This window comes from Oenanthe melanoleuca, chromosome 13 (assembly GCF_029582105.1).
Source record: "Oenanthe melanoleuca isolate GR-GAL-2019-014 chromosome 13, OMel1.0, whole genome shotgun sequence".
Taxonomy (NCBI): Eukaryota; Metazoa; Chordata; class Aves; order Passeriformes; family Muscicapidae; genus Oenanthe; species Oenanthe melanoleuca.
The window spans coordinates 15,555,267-15,571,715 of record NC_079347.1 but is presented as its reverse complement, the minus strand read 5'-3'; the positions used below and the strand labels follow the sequence as shown (position 1 = coordinate 15,571,715).

Here is a 16,449-nt window from a genome sequence, read left to right as displayed (position 1 = left end):
CCTCAACATATAGGAAGATTTTCTGTCATGAATGTAAGTTATCAAAGAAGTTCTGCTGCTTAGGTATATGACATTCATGCTGAAAATGCACAGGGTTGAACAGTCTGCACAGATGTTTGCATGTCTAACCTTAAAAGAGAGATTCTGCTCATGGAAAAAGCTTGAGCATTCTATTACAGGTACAATAAGCTTTGACATCAGTATTTACCATCCCTGGGATTCAGATACTTTCTAATGACAGCACTTGCTGAAATGAGTAATTTAACAGTGTGAGAAGGCAACACAGAGGTTGTGATCTTCCCTCCTGTCCAAATTAATGGCAGAATAGCTATTTAAGGAGTCTGGATGCATTTTTAGGCCTGTTAAAATAATAATGTATATTTTTAGGTATTATGCATGTCTATCTAGAGTTGTGTGGGTAAATATATTTCAGTATGTAGAAAAAGTATATTAATATATGCACACACATTTTGGAATGTATATTTCCATGATTACAGCTCAAAATTGTTAAATCCAGGGGGCTTTTTTGGTTCCCTGTTTCTTGTCATGCACCATGGTGTAATATAGAGGCCAGAGTTTTGCACACATATGGGCTTTATTTATCCACAAAACTCTGTGGGTCCTTTAAAGGAGGAAGAAAAACAGAGAGGATGAAAAGTGTATCTCAAATATCCTTCAGTATCTGATGAGCAGCTTGCACTCTCTTCTTTGATTGTGTCTCTTGTTTATGTATATTCATGCTGGGAATGATTGCAGGTAGTCTTTTTTCCTTTGTATTTTTTTTTTGTCCTTCTGGTGATGGTGTGGTCTTTCAGGTTAATAGCAACTGAAGTATCTCTTTTCCCAATGTGTTATTGTGATTGAGGTGAACAGGACTCTGCTTCCCTGTCTGGGCTTGAGACATTACCAGCTGTGAGCATGGCCTGATTTCTGAATGTAGGTTCTACAGCAGATTTTAAGCCTTAAGGACCTAAAGTGTGGCAGTAATTGAGGAATGGTTTCATAAAAATTCCTGGGCTAGTGAGGAAACATAAGACTGATTTAAAAGGAAAATGGAATATAAGTGATAAGAGGGTAAAGAAGGGCCTAGACTGAGGTGCTGTGTGGTGTGGAAGCCCAAAGCAAGCCCAAATCTCAATGAAGAGTTACCACATTTCTTCCTTCATGCTAAAAAGGAAGATAAGAAAAACGACTGGAGAAAGGGGTGGGAGGAGAGGAAATTTGTTTTTCCTTCTTGGCTGCTTACTTTTTGAAAAACGTCTTAAAAATGCTGTGTTCAGTATCTGTACAAGTCTTTGTCATGCATGAGTATATGCAGTATGAGCATGCATATGAACAGATATTGGGAAAAGAACTGATATAATTCCCTTTTCAAAATGTAATATATCTGCTTTAAGCCTGGTTCCCTTTCTAGCATTTGTATCTGGTTTATGTTTCCTTGACTGTGTTACACAATTACATTATTGCTGTCATTACATAGGATTCTGTCAATGCTCACCTAGATAAAAATCTTATTCAGAGAAGCTTTAGTATATTACTATATGAAGACAAATTGTAGGAACATCTATTATGATTTAACTTTTTGAAAACAGCAGTGTAATAGAATATGATATCATATGTCACAGTATTTTTATAGACTGTATCAATCCCATTGAAATGTAGTATATTTTAAAGAGCTGGGAACTTCCAAAATATGACTGTTGAGATATCTGCAGACATGAATGGGTCTGACAAGCAGCTCAGGTTTATAGAACCTGCAAAGTTTAGTCTGTTCTTTTAAACATATATTTTTACATTGAACTTATTTGACCAAGATATTAATATATGAATCAAACTCCTTATTTCTCACTTAAGAGTGTCTAGTAACAAATAAATTACATGTATCATGCTCTTTATAGCCTAACTGCACCCCCACACTTTGGAATTTTCACAAGCCATTCTCTTGGCTGTGGTACTACAGATAGTTACCCCTTAGATTAATTTCTTACGGCAAAAAAGCTTAATGGTGCCTCTTCTGTTCAGTAATTTTTCAATTCAGTTCCCACCGAATTTTACAAAAGGCAGGGTGTCTTAAGACATCCTGTGTGTTTCAGGGGCTGGGAATGGAGAGAGAGAGATGTTTTTTAAGAGTTCCTCAAAGAGGGAAAGGCTGTAGTGGGACTTTAATAGCCAACTTCATAGAGCAGGAATGTCCCAACCACAAGGAAAGGTTTAATGAAATTTGGTTATTTGTAGGCAATCTAAGCAGAAGATGGATTCCAGCAGGTTCTGTGGCTCACAGACATCTCTGTTTTGCCATTAGCACGTGATTTTGGGCAGATCTTCCTCAGGAGCCAACCTCCCACCTAAATGATGCAACATTTTTACAGCTTCATACCTTCTGTTAACTCTCAACTACAATCAGAGCTGTAGTAATTAGACATTTTGCCTTTTCTTCAGGGATTTGGGCTGTATTATTTCATGATGGTAACAATGTCATTAGCATTCCTGACAAAAGAATCCTTAAGGTTTTAGGGTTTTTTTATTTCTCAGTGCATTCTGCAAAAATGTACCTAAATTGCTCTAAAACACCATATGTAGCTTCCACAAAAGGAAAAAAAATCTTTTCCTTCATCTCATACCCTCACACATCCAACAGTTTTATAGTATAGTAATATATTTCCATATGATACATGGAGTCAATGCAGATTTAGAATTTATAAATCTGCTTCTTTCAACTCCACAGTATTGAAGCAGAGCCAGAATATGTGAAAATTAAATGCACACAGTGGGCATGAGTGTCACGTTCCTGTCAGAGGTGTGTCAAACCTCAGCCTTTCTGCTCCTTTGCAACACATTGCAAAGAAATAATTAGAAGCTGGTCTTGCTCAATCACTTTCCTGGAATGTTTAGGATATTCATGGCAGTATTTCATAAGAATAGCATAATCATGAATAATAACAGTAATTATTCCTATCTCAATATTAGAATTATTTCCTCACAAATGCGAGTCTACAATGAAAATATTCAATGCATATTGAATTTTCTGTAGCATAAAGAATTGCAGGTGGGAGTTAGTGTGGAGTAGCTTAAATTCATTTCTGTCATATAATAACTTGGTCATTCAGTCTTACCAATTTATCCAGTGCTGAAAACATAATAACAAATAATCATAAAAGTCACTTGCCTGTGTTCTGGTATTTATTTTATTTCAAAAGTTTTTGAAGGGAAAAAAGTACACCATGCTATTTATTGGTACCAGGCAGTGTAAAGTTGGTGGTTTTCAGTATCTATGTGTGCCTTTGGTTGATTGTTACATCCCAAATATAATTTATATGTGGGAACTGGAATTTTTCACTTTTTTGCTTCCCTCTCCACCCCCCCACCCCTTTTTTGGAATTTCTTGTGTGATTTTGTATATTTGCCTAATGGCACAAACCTCAGGGTAATTCATATTAAGTTAGGGGTCCTTGAGTCAAAAAAATCAAGGTATAACTAGTGAGAAAATCAGTGTGTATTTTCTCTGTTACTGTTTCTTTGAGTTCTTTGAGAATGATGGAAATAAAGATACACCATTTTATGTAGTTTTGCTGTGTTTTAACATTTGTAGCAGATCTCTGCCTTACAGACTTTGGCAGCATCACAAAGGTCATATTTTCTTACATTTAAATTATTCATGAAGAATGTCTTCGATGCACTAGATAAACTTGAAACGCGAAACAAAAAAAAACCAAAAAACTACAAAACCAAAAAACCTGTCTTCATCTGTGTTCATTTGATGGAATGGATTAATGTAAAGTTACAGGAGTTTGCCTTAGATACGAATGGGATACATAAGAATGAACATTTTTGTTGTTGATTTGATGTCACTTCTTTAGGTGAGCAAGACTATATTGTTGCTGAGATATTTCATAACCATTAAGGATTGGGCTTCAGTGTTGGAATTAACCTGGCTGGGCAGGAAATTCTGCTCCTACAGCTGTGGTGGAGAAAGCAATGAGAGAGGAAGGACAGCAGAGCTGAAAGCTTTAGCCCATTTCTGAAGTGGAATAATTGCCTTTCAGTCCTGCTGTCCCCTCCTGTCACATCTCTCATTGGGGTCTGGGAAGATCCACAGCATTATAAGAACCTTTCCTTGAAGAGAGCCCTTATTTGGTTGTTTCATGCCTCTGAGAAATTCCTGTGCTGAAGCAATTTGCCTGTTTAAAAAAAACAAAAAAGCCCCAATCAGCTCAGTACTGTTATTCTACGAGATGTACTGATGTGATGTAATTTCAGGAAATGTGACACAAAGGGGCAGGTTGGTACCAGTGGGGAGGTTGAGGGGCTGTGCTTGGCAGTAGTGAGTGTAACCACGGACAGTTCCAGTGCAGTGACTTGGCTGCTGGGGTTTTTCATTGCATTCACTGCTGATCTTTGATCCCTGTGTCCTCTTTCCCAGGTCGTCCCATTCCACCTACATCCTCGTCCAGCCTTCTCCCATCTGCTCAGCTGCCCAGTTCTCATAACCCTCCACCAGTTAGCTGCCAGATGCCATTGCTAGACAGCAACACGTCCCATCAAATCATGGACACCAATCCTGATGAGGAGTTCTCTCCTAATTCATATCTGCTGAGAGCGTGTTCAGGGCCACAGCAGGCTTCCAGCAGTGGTAAGAAAATTGCAAACATATGGAGTTTGTTTGTGACATGTTTGTGCCAGTTTTTATGCATTCTTCTTTAATGTGCAAATGTGTTCTTGCATCAGCAGAAAATTGAGAGCATCTATGGAAATGGGGCACAGAAAATCTTACTGGTTTATTTAATGGAAAATTCCTGGAAACACAATCCATCATATATGGTGCTCCTTCATTTTACTATAGAGAGATTTTTAGTTTGAACTATGGTAGAAGCTGTGTAAAAGATATTATTGAATTCTTGTCATCAGAGGGATTAATTTTTCTAAGTAGGTTTCCTGCTCCTTGTTGCCTCTGGTAGGAGAGAAATGTACACACAATGGTTCTTTGTTCTGCATGGGGGCTAATCTAATACATCATTTGGTGATGAGGTTTTGTATCTAAAAATGCATGTTGCTTCTGCCAGTCTGTGTCTGTTCTTGTTTCTGAATCTGTCTGGTTCTAAACTTACAATGTCACATTTAACTAAGATCTGCTATTTTTCAGCAAATTAATTCTTGTCTTTCAGGCCAGTGTTTTAAAACATTTGCAGCTCTATCAGTCATGGAATCTGTAGTGCCTAGGCTTTTCTTTCTTCTTTTTTCCTCTTTGCATATTTTGATTTTTATTAGTAGGTGCTGACTTTTCCTTTTGATGGCCAAAAACTGAGGAGTGAAGATGCAATCCCTTTTTAGAAATACAGACAAATCAAAAGAAGCTATTCTAGCACCTTTTATTTTTTTATTATAGATATATGTTGTGTGTTATTTAACTGAACACAACAGGTTTAGAGTGTCTGTGCAGTTTCTGGTCTGCCCAAGGGGTCTCTTTGCTGTTACCAGGCAGCTCTGAGCAGCACTGGAGGTGCTGTGTGGTGTGGGACTGCTGGGGTGCACACAGCACACCTGAACACCCCCTCTTTAACAGGGGCTGGGGGGTGAGAAGGGGAACAGTTTTAAACAGAACATTCAGAGTGGGTATTAGGGATAAATTTTTCCCTAAGCATTGGGTTGGAACAAGTGGCCCTGGGAGCCTGTCCAGTCTCTGTCCTTGGAGCTTTTCAAGAACACACTGGCTGAAATCCTGAGCTACTTGCTGACCTCAGAGCTGCCTTTGCTTGGCAGGACACTGGACTGGGCACCTCCTGGGGCTCCCTCCATCCTGAATTATCCTTTAACCCTGTTCAGGTATGCTAAAATATAATTGCACAAAGAAATAATGATTCAGAAATTGAATGTGCTTCCTTGCTCCTTGAGTGTATTGTTATGGAAAATATGAGGCCACTTTTGAGGGGGTTTTAAGGGATTTTGGGTGATTTGAGAGCTGCAGGCTTCAAAATCTGTAATGGGCAACTCTGTAGAAGCCATGGAGATGGGGAGGGGGTCAGGAAGTGGGTGTGATTTTTATTTGGGTCAGTGGTGTTTCATTCAAGAGGCCTTGGCAGGGCTCAGCCATGTGATCAGCTGGTTGAAGAGTCTTTGTGTTTTCCAAGGGGTCTCAGCAAAATCTGTCACTAAATGCTTTCAAGGAAGCATTTCACCTAACACAGGGTGACAAGAAAGTGAGCAGTTATTTGAAAGACAGTGAGCAGAAGTTGGAGCTCCCCAATGAATTTGCACAGGACATAAAAATACTCAGAAGATGTTGGGGTGATGGCAGAGTGCTAAGAATGAGATCAGCTTGTGGAGAATCACAAAAGCACCTGTGAGTCCAAGTAACAGGCAAATAAAATGGCAGGGGACCTTAGGGCAGAGAAATGTAAATGGATTTTCATGGAAAAAGCAGCTCTGGCCCTGGGTTGGTGATGGATCATTACCTGTGTGCAGGGGGGAATGCTTGCCTCTGTTGAGCTCAGGAACAGGGAATGGTCACTGCAGAAGAAAGGAATAAAGAGTGAGAGAACACTGTCTAAAGGGTATGGTGGATCAAGCAGTTGATGAGATTTTAAAAGGGAATGGGAAAAGTAAATGGGAGAGGGATGAAATAAGGAGAAAATCGAGGTCAGGGAATGTGAGCTAAAAAAAGAGACTTGGTGGATACTCGAGTACTTGGTAATTACAGCCACTGCTGAGGGAACCAGCATGGCTTTTCTTAGGAAGCCAAATGAAGGAAGTGGCAGTAAAACAACATCTGAAAATTGGATGAAAGAGCTCTTTATATTTCATTTTGAATCATAATTGCTGTTTCTTTGTGTCCTTAAAAGCTTTGTGTTTGACAGTTGTTAGTGTGGGCTGACCCAAGGAACCTTTCAGGCATCTTCTGATTGGCTTTGATTTGTCCATTCTACATTTTAACACTTTTTTCCCCACATATCCCATTTACTTCTTTAGTAAAAAGTCATATAATTTATAATGACTTCTAATTTTCAGGGTATAAGATGCAGGTGTCCTTTTTTTTATATTTTTTGCCATACACACAGGCAAATTGCTTGATAACCACAGAGTGTTCTGTAGCATGAGTTCTTCTGGACTTAATGCATCCTCTGGAAAATAATGAGCATTTCCTAGTGGAAATGCTTTTTTCTTTAGTTCTCACAATGTTTCTTTATAGAGTTTATAAGAAAATGTGATAGATAAGGACTTATTAAATTGGAGAAAGTTACTACTTTTTGTGGCTTATCATTATTCTTGAAAGATTTTCAGAGTGGCTTTTACCATCTGCATGACAAGAAAAGGTTGATCATGCTCTGGTCATGGGGCTTTTTTTCTTTATTTTTCTTTTTAATTTTTTTTAATACTTTTGGAAACTTACAGCATAGATCCAGACATTTGAGAGACAGTAATTAAATGTAAATATTTTGCTTCAATTTGGGCTTGGGTTAAAAAGGAAGATTTGTAGGTGCTTATATGTAAGGCATAGATTCCAGATAATCTTCAATCATGCATAAATTTTTGCTAGCATTTTCTAGCTTCTTCTTTAAATATTTCTATCCTGGTCTTCAAAGTGCATGCTGAATATGAAGTATTTGCCAATTTCTTCTGCTAATTAACACTCTAGAAGTTTCCTCTTGTTTCTCTGATTGAACACTTCTCTTGCTTCAAGCTCTGTAATTACAGGGTGGCTCCTCACAGGTTTAAGATGAATTTTTGGGTATGAGGAGCCACTCATCCACGTGTGCTGCCCTGTGCCCTTCAGAAGAGCCGTGCTTAATATAGATGGAAAAAATCATTTGCCTGAAAAAAATTACCTAATCAAATAGTCTATCAAATGAGCAATCTATTGTTGATATTATGAAGGCCTTTAATCTACAATAAATCTTTGTTAGAACTCATCAGAACTCCCAGTTTGAGAGAAATGTGATTATAGCACTCTTAAAATGACATTACATCATCGGGGTGATTGGTTTATCATTTGGAGAAGCAACATCAATCATAACTAGCATAACCACACAGTAAATGAATTCAACCTTTCTGCTGCAGAACAATGACACAATAATTGCTCAAAATCAGACTTGAAATGAAATCACAAAATGCACTTTCTTTAAATATGATGTTAACCTAATGGAATATATTATTAAAAATCATGTTTGAGGAAGTTCTATGTAATTAAAAATATGTGAAAATGTATTCCTTTTTTCTCTCATTAGAACCTGTTTCAGTTGCAGTATCATTTTCTATGCAACCAGATATTATGCTGGTTTTAATTGAACTCCCATCACTTACATTCCTCTGGTTGTATTTCTTAATATAATATGCAGCACAATTATATGTGATGAAGGACAAGAGGTTTTTGAAATCTGGTGCACCGGCTGATAGTATTTTGAAAAACACAAACACTGTAGAAAGAAATGAGACCTTTTACCCATGAAAAGTTAGTGGATTTTTTTTTTCCTTTTAAAAGAAGGTCAGTTACTGCCATATAATTTCCTGAGATGGTTTTTTACAGTTAACAGTAGGAATAGGTTTATTTCTTCTTCTCATATCTGGTTTTTTTTTTGGTTTTTTGTTTTGTTTTTTTTTTTTTTTTTTTTTTGTTTGTTTGTTTGTTTGTTTGTTTTTTTCTGGTAATATAAGGTGACTCAGCTTGTTGAAATGCCATTTTATTGGCTTCAGTCAAAATACAATATAACAGGCTGGTTTTCAACTTTACATAGAAAAAAGAGAAGGAGTTTTGCTGTTTGCACCTTTACCTTAACTGGAGAGGATTTATTGCTATTAAACCAAATTCTCAAGTCACAAGACAAAAACAATTTGGATTTTTGTTCATTTTTTAGTCTGAATAAAGGACACAGGATAGACCTGCTCACACATTAGGTTTTCTTATAATGGGTCCATAATTGGGCACATTTGTCAGCTTCAACCACTCTAACAATGAGAAAGTAGAAGCACAATGATCTCGGGATTTTGACTTGGGGGAAAGTTCCAAACTGTGGTTCAGATTTTCAAGAACTTAAGTTTAACTGGAAGGGGGATGGTTCCCATTTTTTGTTGTTAATTGTGGCTTTTTGGCTCAGAAACAATGATACAAACCACTTGGCTCAATGTAACAACACCTGCCCACGAGTCCTTTGGACACTGCTTAGAAGACAGGGTTTGCTTTCATTTTTTCACAAGCAGTTTTTGCCAGCAAGGAGGGAAGAAAAGAGAAACACGTTGGCTTGAAGGAAATAATTGTTGTTCTTTAATGTTGTCTGTTAGTTAGAGTTGAAATAAAGAATAAGGCTCCTTTTGCTTATGTGCCTATTGTGTGGAAATATAATGTAAAATATCAATATTCATTATCTTCAGTATAAATATCTAGATGGATCTCCTGTATACCTGTCCATAGAATTTCATTATTATTAATGTGTAATTACCACCACCTCCATGCAGTTTAATCTAGTTTGTAACATTCTTTTCTGAAAGAAGCCAGAACTTTCATTAATACTTCTTTTAGATCCTCTGCCTGGAAGTGTTTGTTTTATAGCCCTCTTAAAATCCAGCATCAAATAAAGATGTATTTCCAGTTTCTGCTCTATAATGCAAACTAAAATGCAGAAGTATTGTCATCTTTAACAAGCCAATGAATCCTATGGGAAAATAATTACATCCCTTCAGATGATTAAGCATCATCCTCCCCTACTGAATGGAGACCTCAATTTTCTGTACCTGTCAACCTGCAGGACAGAAAATACATTGGCAGCCACAAAAATCAAGAATCTATAGCTTTTTATTTTTTTTTTTCCTTTTTTTTTTTTTTTTAATTCTCATGCACTATTGCCTTTGGTTTACTTAAGAGACTAAAGAAGAGAGTTTGGATAGCTCAGTAGGTAATAAGGGAAGAGCAGCAACAAGGGAGAAAAGGAATTGGAATCTTCCTTATCAATATTGCAGCTGGGGCCAGGAGAGAGGGTGTTGTTTTTATTCTGCTTTTTATTCTTTTGGATCTTTCAGAACCTCCTTCAGAATATTACATTGTAGAATTTGTCAAGTTATTCTTAAAGCAGCAACAGTTAAAATCAGTTAAGGTTCCAGATTTGGGGTTTCTAAATTATTTCCTATGTTTTCCTATAGCTGTCTCCAAAAGGCATTACAGCTGTGTATACAATTCTCCTGAGAAAGGGTGCTTCTCACTCAATGTATTCACAAGCAAATGCCATAAGGAGCTTTATGCTTATGTTTTACAGCAATGCAAGAAAAGATTGATAATTTTCATTTCTGTTTCCGAATGAAAAGTAAATTATGTGTTTGTTTCTGCTATGGAGCCTGGCCTAGTCTGAGGTTTTAAGCAAGAGTGTCTTTGTACACTTATTGTTTAAACAGTGTGTGGATGTACCAGCAAGGACTTTAAATAAATAATTTTTTCTGAATTTGTTTCTAATACTTGAATTCTCTAAATCCTTAATGACCAGTTACATTCTCATTCTGTTGCATCTCTTGAGCACTGAATCTAATTTTAGAGCTTAGAACAGGAATTAGAAATGGAGGGAACAGCATGAACAATGTTTTCCCACTGAAACCAAAGGGTATACTTTTTCTAAAGTATCAGCTCCATGTTGCTGCAACTATTACTGATATTATTGCTGCTGCTAATCTCTGTGCCCTGTGTTGATGATGCCTGCAGATGTCTGAATTTCAGCCTGAAGACATGATTCTAGATATTAGACATTCTATTTATTAATTTATGAATTCATAGTAATAACAATCCAATCTCAAACAGAAGGTTCTTATGGTAATAAAAACGATAATGAATTACAAAAAGCTATAGAATTGAGAACAGACTCCAATTCTGTTGTTTACAGGGCTTTTTTTAAGCTCACCATGGTTTTGAGAGTTGGAGAGATTTTTTTTTTTTTTTTTTTTTAAGCAGCTTTTGATTGTTTAAAGGTTTTTAAATGTGTTGAACTGGGAGCTCCTGCAGCAGCAAAAGTCCCCAGCAAAGCAGCTGCAGCACAGACTTCCCAGGTTTTCATTTCTCTGTGCATTGCTGTTTTGTGGCAGATTCCCAGGTGGCTGGGACACAGCTCAGTGGCTGTGGCCAGTCATTCCCAATGCTTGTTCTGAATTGTGGCAGCTACTTAGAGATCACCAATAACTGGGAAACTTTGGAAAGATTTTGAAATTTAAAGGCTCGATATTGTTGCTCAGTGTCATTGCACCAAGAAAATCAGTGCCTAGGCTTGGTACCTCACTTGAAACCTGAAAGGCACTGAGGATACTGCAATTATAAGCAGAAAATACTCTTTATTTTCTTCTCTTTCTGAGTCCAGATGCTGCTTGTGTGTTTTTCCTTTGTGTGTAGAAAAGGCTAATACTGTTCTTGCTGACAGTTTCTGCTGTAAGTCATGCTGTGTGGGAAGAGCTCTTCAGGCTTTCTAATAATTTTGTCTTTTGATACAGAGTTTTTAATCTTCTGAACAGCATCTCCCTTTCATTGGCAGTGGCACAGTCCTGACAACTTCCATAGGGGATAGTGCTGCTGTTTATGTGGAAAGCCAACATTTAGAAAACATTTCATGTTTTTAGCTGCCTACCAACACAATTTGGTAGCTGATTGAAGTGAAGAGTTGAGCATATGCAAACTGTTTGTGCTTCATGGGCTACAAAGTAGAGAACCTAAAATTTAGGGTATTATTTCTTCAAAATATTTTGCAATTCTTGTATACAGAATGTTCTGTGGGTGGTTTGCTTGTTTGGTTTTGAAATAGCAGAAAGTTTAATAACTTGCTTCTTTCTCCCTATAAATCCAAATAAGTGCATTACAAACACTTGAAAGCAAGGAGACACTTTTCATCCAAGTCAATATCTTGTCTTATGGATTTTCTGATTTTGATATGCCATACACTTCTGGTTTATTTAAATGATAAATTGTGCATTTATCTAGTGCTTAATTATTACTTCTAGTTATAAAATTACATTAATGGATTTACAGTTTTGATACCTGTTTCTAATATGATTATAAATATTAGCATCTTATCAGGCAAACTGTAAATATATGCCACCTATTTATCACATTAACATATCTAGAAACTGAGTTTATCTTCACATAAAGCATGATGAAATCAATCAAAATTAGGTTTTTTTTTTCCTTCAGCAGATACTCAGTCTTATTTTAAAAGTACAGGAGATGGGAAACTCCAGCACATCACTGGAGAAACTGATCAGTGATTACTAATTATTCTTGGTGTTATTTTTTTCTTGCCCTATTAATGCCTGACTCTCTGCCTGGCAGTTCTCCCATGCATGTCTGCAACATCCCTTCAGCATAAACAGAAAGAAATCTGGACTCTGTCATTTTACTCTGAATATTTTTCCCTTTGTGTTTCCTTTCCACAGCCCTCTGGGAGCACATGCCTTAGAAGGGTTTGCACATGCAGCTTTACTGATGAAACCTCTGCTGAAAACAGAGCTCAGCCAAGCAAATTATCCTTTCCTGATGCTTCCTGACCTAGCTCTTCAAATGCACACACCATATTGTAAGGAGGCCTCCTGTGCCTGCATCACTGCATCTTCTGCTGCTGAATGCTTTTGCAGACCAGGATTTTCTTTCTTACAGTCTCAACTTCAGCTACCTTGTGCAGACACGGCTACTGTGGGAATGTAATAAGAATCTGTGGTTCCTCCAATAAACATATACTTTATTTTGGTGCAAGGTTGCCCAAATTTCTCCTGGGAGAACGAGCAGGTGTTCAGATGCACTCAGAGCTGAGCCTGGTGTTTGATGGGGCTTTCTGGTGATGCTCTTTGCTCTCACCCTGTCTGCCCAATGTGGCTGTGCACAGCTGACCCTGCAACACTCCAAGGAGTCAGGAACTCCAGTGCAAGTCTTGATCTGATCCAGCTCCTGGGATTTTGTAATTCCCACGAAGTTAGAAAGGATTACAGACTGAAACTGTTGCAGCAGACCTCTTGTTAGGGGTAGAGATGAGCCAAGGCACAAACTCTCATTCAAAAACATGAAAAAGGGTCCTGGTTTATTCTTCTTTACAGCTCAGCCATCCTGGCTCTGACTATAGCAAGTTCCTGCTGTAGGGTCAAACTGCAGTCTGACTGCTGGCTATTCCCTGCTGGACTATGGCTGCAAGTATTGTTTGCAGACTCTGAGCACAGGCTTTTACCTAGCTCGACTCTGACTGCAGGCTCCAAGTCCATCAGACCCAGACTGGCCTCATAGCAGATCTTTACTGCAGCAACTCTTTCTTGTTTCAGTCTTCTTTGTGTCTCTCTGGATCATTCCTCCTTCCTCAGGGCTCCTCTACCTCCTCAAGGTCCTCTCTCTCCAGGCCCTTTGCCTCCATGATCTCCCAACCAGCCAACCCACCCCTTTTATCACACTTAACTTTATTAGTCACAGCTGCAACCCATTAAGGGCAAGGCTGTTCCTCTTTTTGGTAATTCATACAACTGTGACCTATCAGGGGCAAGGTCACCTGTAATCTCTTCTACACCTACATAAAACTACAGATGAGGGGCTATTTTTTCCTCATGGAATCAAGTCAACCAAACATGTCTTTTTTATTACATTGCAAACGTGTAATTTATGTTTCTGACAGATCGCTACACAGAAAGTCGAGGACTTTGAATGTTTGTAGAAGTTAATCACTGGCCTGAGTAAATGCTTATTTTTCAGATCATTTCACATCAAGGCATAGAGGGAATCTTGTTCCATTTTGTCAGCTCCTAAAATGATTCCACAGCTCTGTCACATTCACACGTGAAGGAAATTTTGTCTCTTGCTCTGTTCTGTTTGTTTGGATTTTGTGTTTTCTTCCAGTCTGTAGCAACTCTTCACTCACTCCCAGTTCCCCAGGCTGCTTTTATTGCAGTGACCTTTTCCATCCATGTAGGATGCTACTTGTCATTTCCCTCTCCTTGGATCCCTGCCTTCCCCACCAAGGTATTGCCTCACACGTTGCTCCTGTACAATGGTTCCTTTCTGTCTAATGCACTTGTCCTGGGTGTCATGGGGCTGGAACAGTGGGATCCTCAGAAACAGAGCTTTTCTCTCCTTTTATTCATGTCAGGGGTAATGATTTGTGAAATAAATAAATAAATGCACATCTACAAGCAGAACCATAACAGCATCCCTACAATTGTAGTGATAACTGGTGCTTATCTTGCATAGTTTGGATCTGAAAGAAAAACCTGCTAAATCAAAAGGAAGGAAAATTGGCAACTTGGTATGGAAATTGGATTGTTTTGAGAAGACTCCTTGTACCTGATGCTCTGCTGATTTAGGAGCAATAACTAGAACACTGTAGAAAATGAGAATGACTTTTTATAAATGATAAAATAAAATGTGTGGGCATAGAAGCCTATATACCCCAAACCCTTGAACCAGGGATTCTTACTGTGCTGATAAATCTTTCAAAATCTGCAAAAGAGGGATTGGTTTGCTGTGAACTGCCATGCCCCAAAAAACTCCATTTGTAATAACAGAAAAAATCAGTATTGTCTGAATACTCCCTAAGAAAAAGATTTCTGACCCTGTTATTTTGAAAGATCCCTCTTGATCCTCAGACCTGGAGAACAGTTGGTAGCATGGAATGAAATGGGAAGTCTCAACTGCAAATCCACATGATTCAGGAAGATCTCAGAAATCTGGACTTCAATATTGTGCAGTGAATTAATTTAATCTGTAATATATATGACATGGTAATTATTTTGGGGTGTAAAAATAGCATATTCTACTGGAATCAGCAGGAATTCTGTACACTGAATGCAAGGCTAACTCCTCAATTAAGTAATGAGGTGTGAAATGTTCTGCCTAACAAAGCAGTGTTGAGCATGTTTGTTAATATTTTTTTCCTGCAAACAGGTGGATAATTGTTTTACTTGAGAGAAACCTGTCAATTATGGGGACTAGCAAATATGGAAAGGTGTAAAATCTTTGTCAGCTTGTGAGCTTCAGCTTTCTGAAAACATAGTTTTAAAAGGTAAAATAATTATAGTAATTTGTAAAAGTTGAGAGGAGGGAGTTTGAGGAGCTGGAGCTCAAGTGGTAGAGGATGGCTCTGAGTGATTCTCTCAGGGCTGAGACTGAGGATGGGGACTGGGCAAATAAAACCTTTGTGACCCTGACATGGAAGTTTCATCAGCTCCTGGCACCTGCATTTCCACTTACCTGAAAAAAACTTGCTGCAGAACCACGTAACATGGAGGTCAAAGAAATAAAAATGCCATTGGTAAGTCTTACGAGGGATGAAAGAAGAAATTTGGACCTTTACAATCAGCAAATTTGGTTAGGAAGAGAAATATGAAACACTTCAATCTACAGGAGAATGTGGGTTAGGTTTTTTTCTCACTCTTATTTTCAATCTTTGTGTTTTACTTTTCAGTGTGAGTTTAAAAAAAGGAAAAACATTTAAATCATCAAAATGAAAGGTGAAAATATTTGCTTTTAAGTGTTCAAAATGAAATGGTTCTGAATTTCAAAAACTAAATCTTTATTGTTTCTGCATTTTCCAAGTCTGTCTCTTCATTCTCTATCTTTTTTCATCTAAAAATGTAGCAAAATTCAAAGAGATATTTGTGAATAGTTTGTCTTGTGGTTTGAAGCAAGCACTAGGCAGAAACCAGTCAGAAAACAGCTATTTCTTCTAAAATCCATTTACTTAGTAGACATGTTAAGGCCAGTTAGTTATACTTGAGAGAGCTATCTGCAGCTGGAGAGGAGAAAAATAGGGTGCCTTGAAGAAACTGAGGTATTTCCAAGGCTTACATTTCCAGTTTAAGACTGCCATGAAATCATGATGGGATTAGGAGGTTGTGGAGAGTGAAGGGTATGGCCAGGCTGAGAGCTGGGGGTTCTGGTGCTGCAGAAAGGCTGGTGAGGGACTGTCCTTACAGAGCTAACTAAGGGAAAGACTCGAGACTGGCTGGGAACACCCCTGGCAGCAGCTGAAGGCCAGCCCATCCCACAGGTGGCACAGCCACCCTTCCAGGTGGTTTACAGGAGAAAGGAGATAACACAGATCCCTGGCAGTTGTCATCCAGATGTGCATAGATGGCCTCAAAACTTATTCTTCCTTTGCTTTCCAGCTACAGGCCAGTTCTAAATATCTTTTCCCTTCTTTTTATTTTCTATTGCTGAGGGAAGGAAGCTGGAAGGATTCCACAGCCTTGATTCCTCAGTTCCTCTGAGATCATGCCAGAAACACAAATGCATTAGAGACTCTAGTTTCAATTTATTTTTTTGGAACAATTTCCATTAATATCCTGCTGTCACAAAGCAACTGGTGCTGTTTCACAGCTCTTTATCAAGGCAGTTTTATTCTGGGGAGCTCCAGCAATTGCTCACTGAGACCAGGAGCCCCCAGTGCAGCTGATTCTTCTGGGGAACACCAGGCAGTCCTGGGTTCAGCTGGTGCCAGCTGCTTCATGTTTAACATTTACATG

General features: G+C 38.2%; 1 protein-coding gene across 1 annotated transcript in view; it reads left to right on the top strand.

Moving 5' to 3' along the window:
- TENM2 (teneurin transmembrane protein 2) overlaps positions 1-16,449 on the top strand; it is a 602,965-nt gene that overhangs the window by 375,725 nt on the left and 210,791 nt on the right. The window contains exon 6 of the mRNA XM_056502736.1: positions 4,421-4,630. Within this exon, the coding sequence (XP_056358711.1) occupies positions 4,421-4,630 (210 nt within the window). The remainder of the gene's footprint in view (positions 1-4,420; positions 4,631-16,449) is intronic.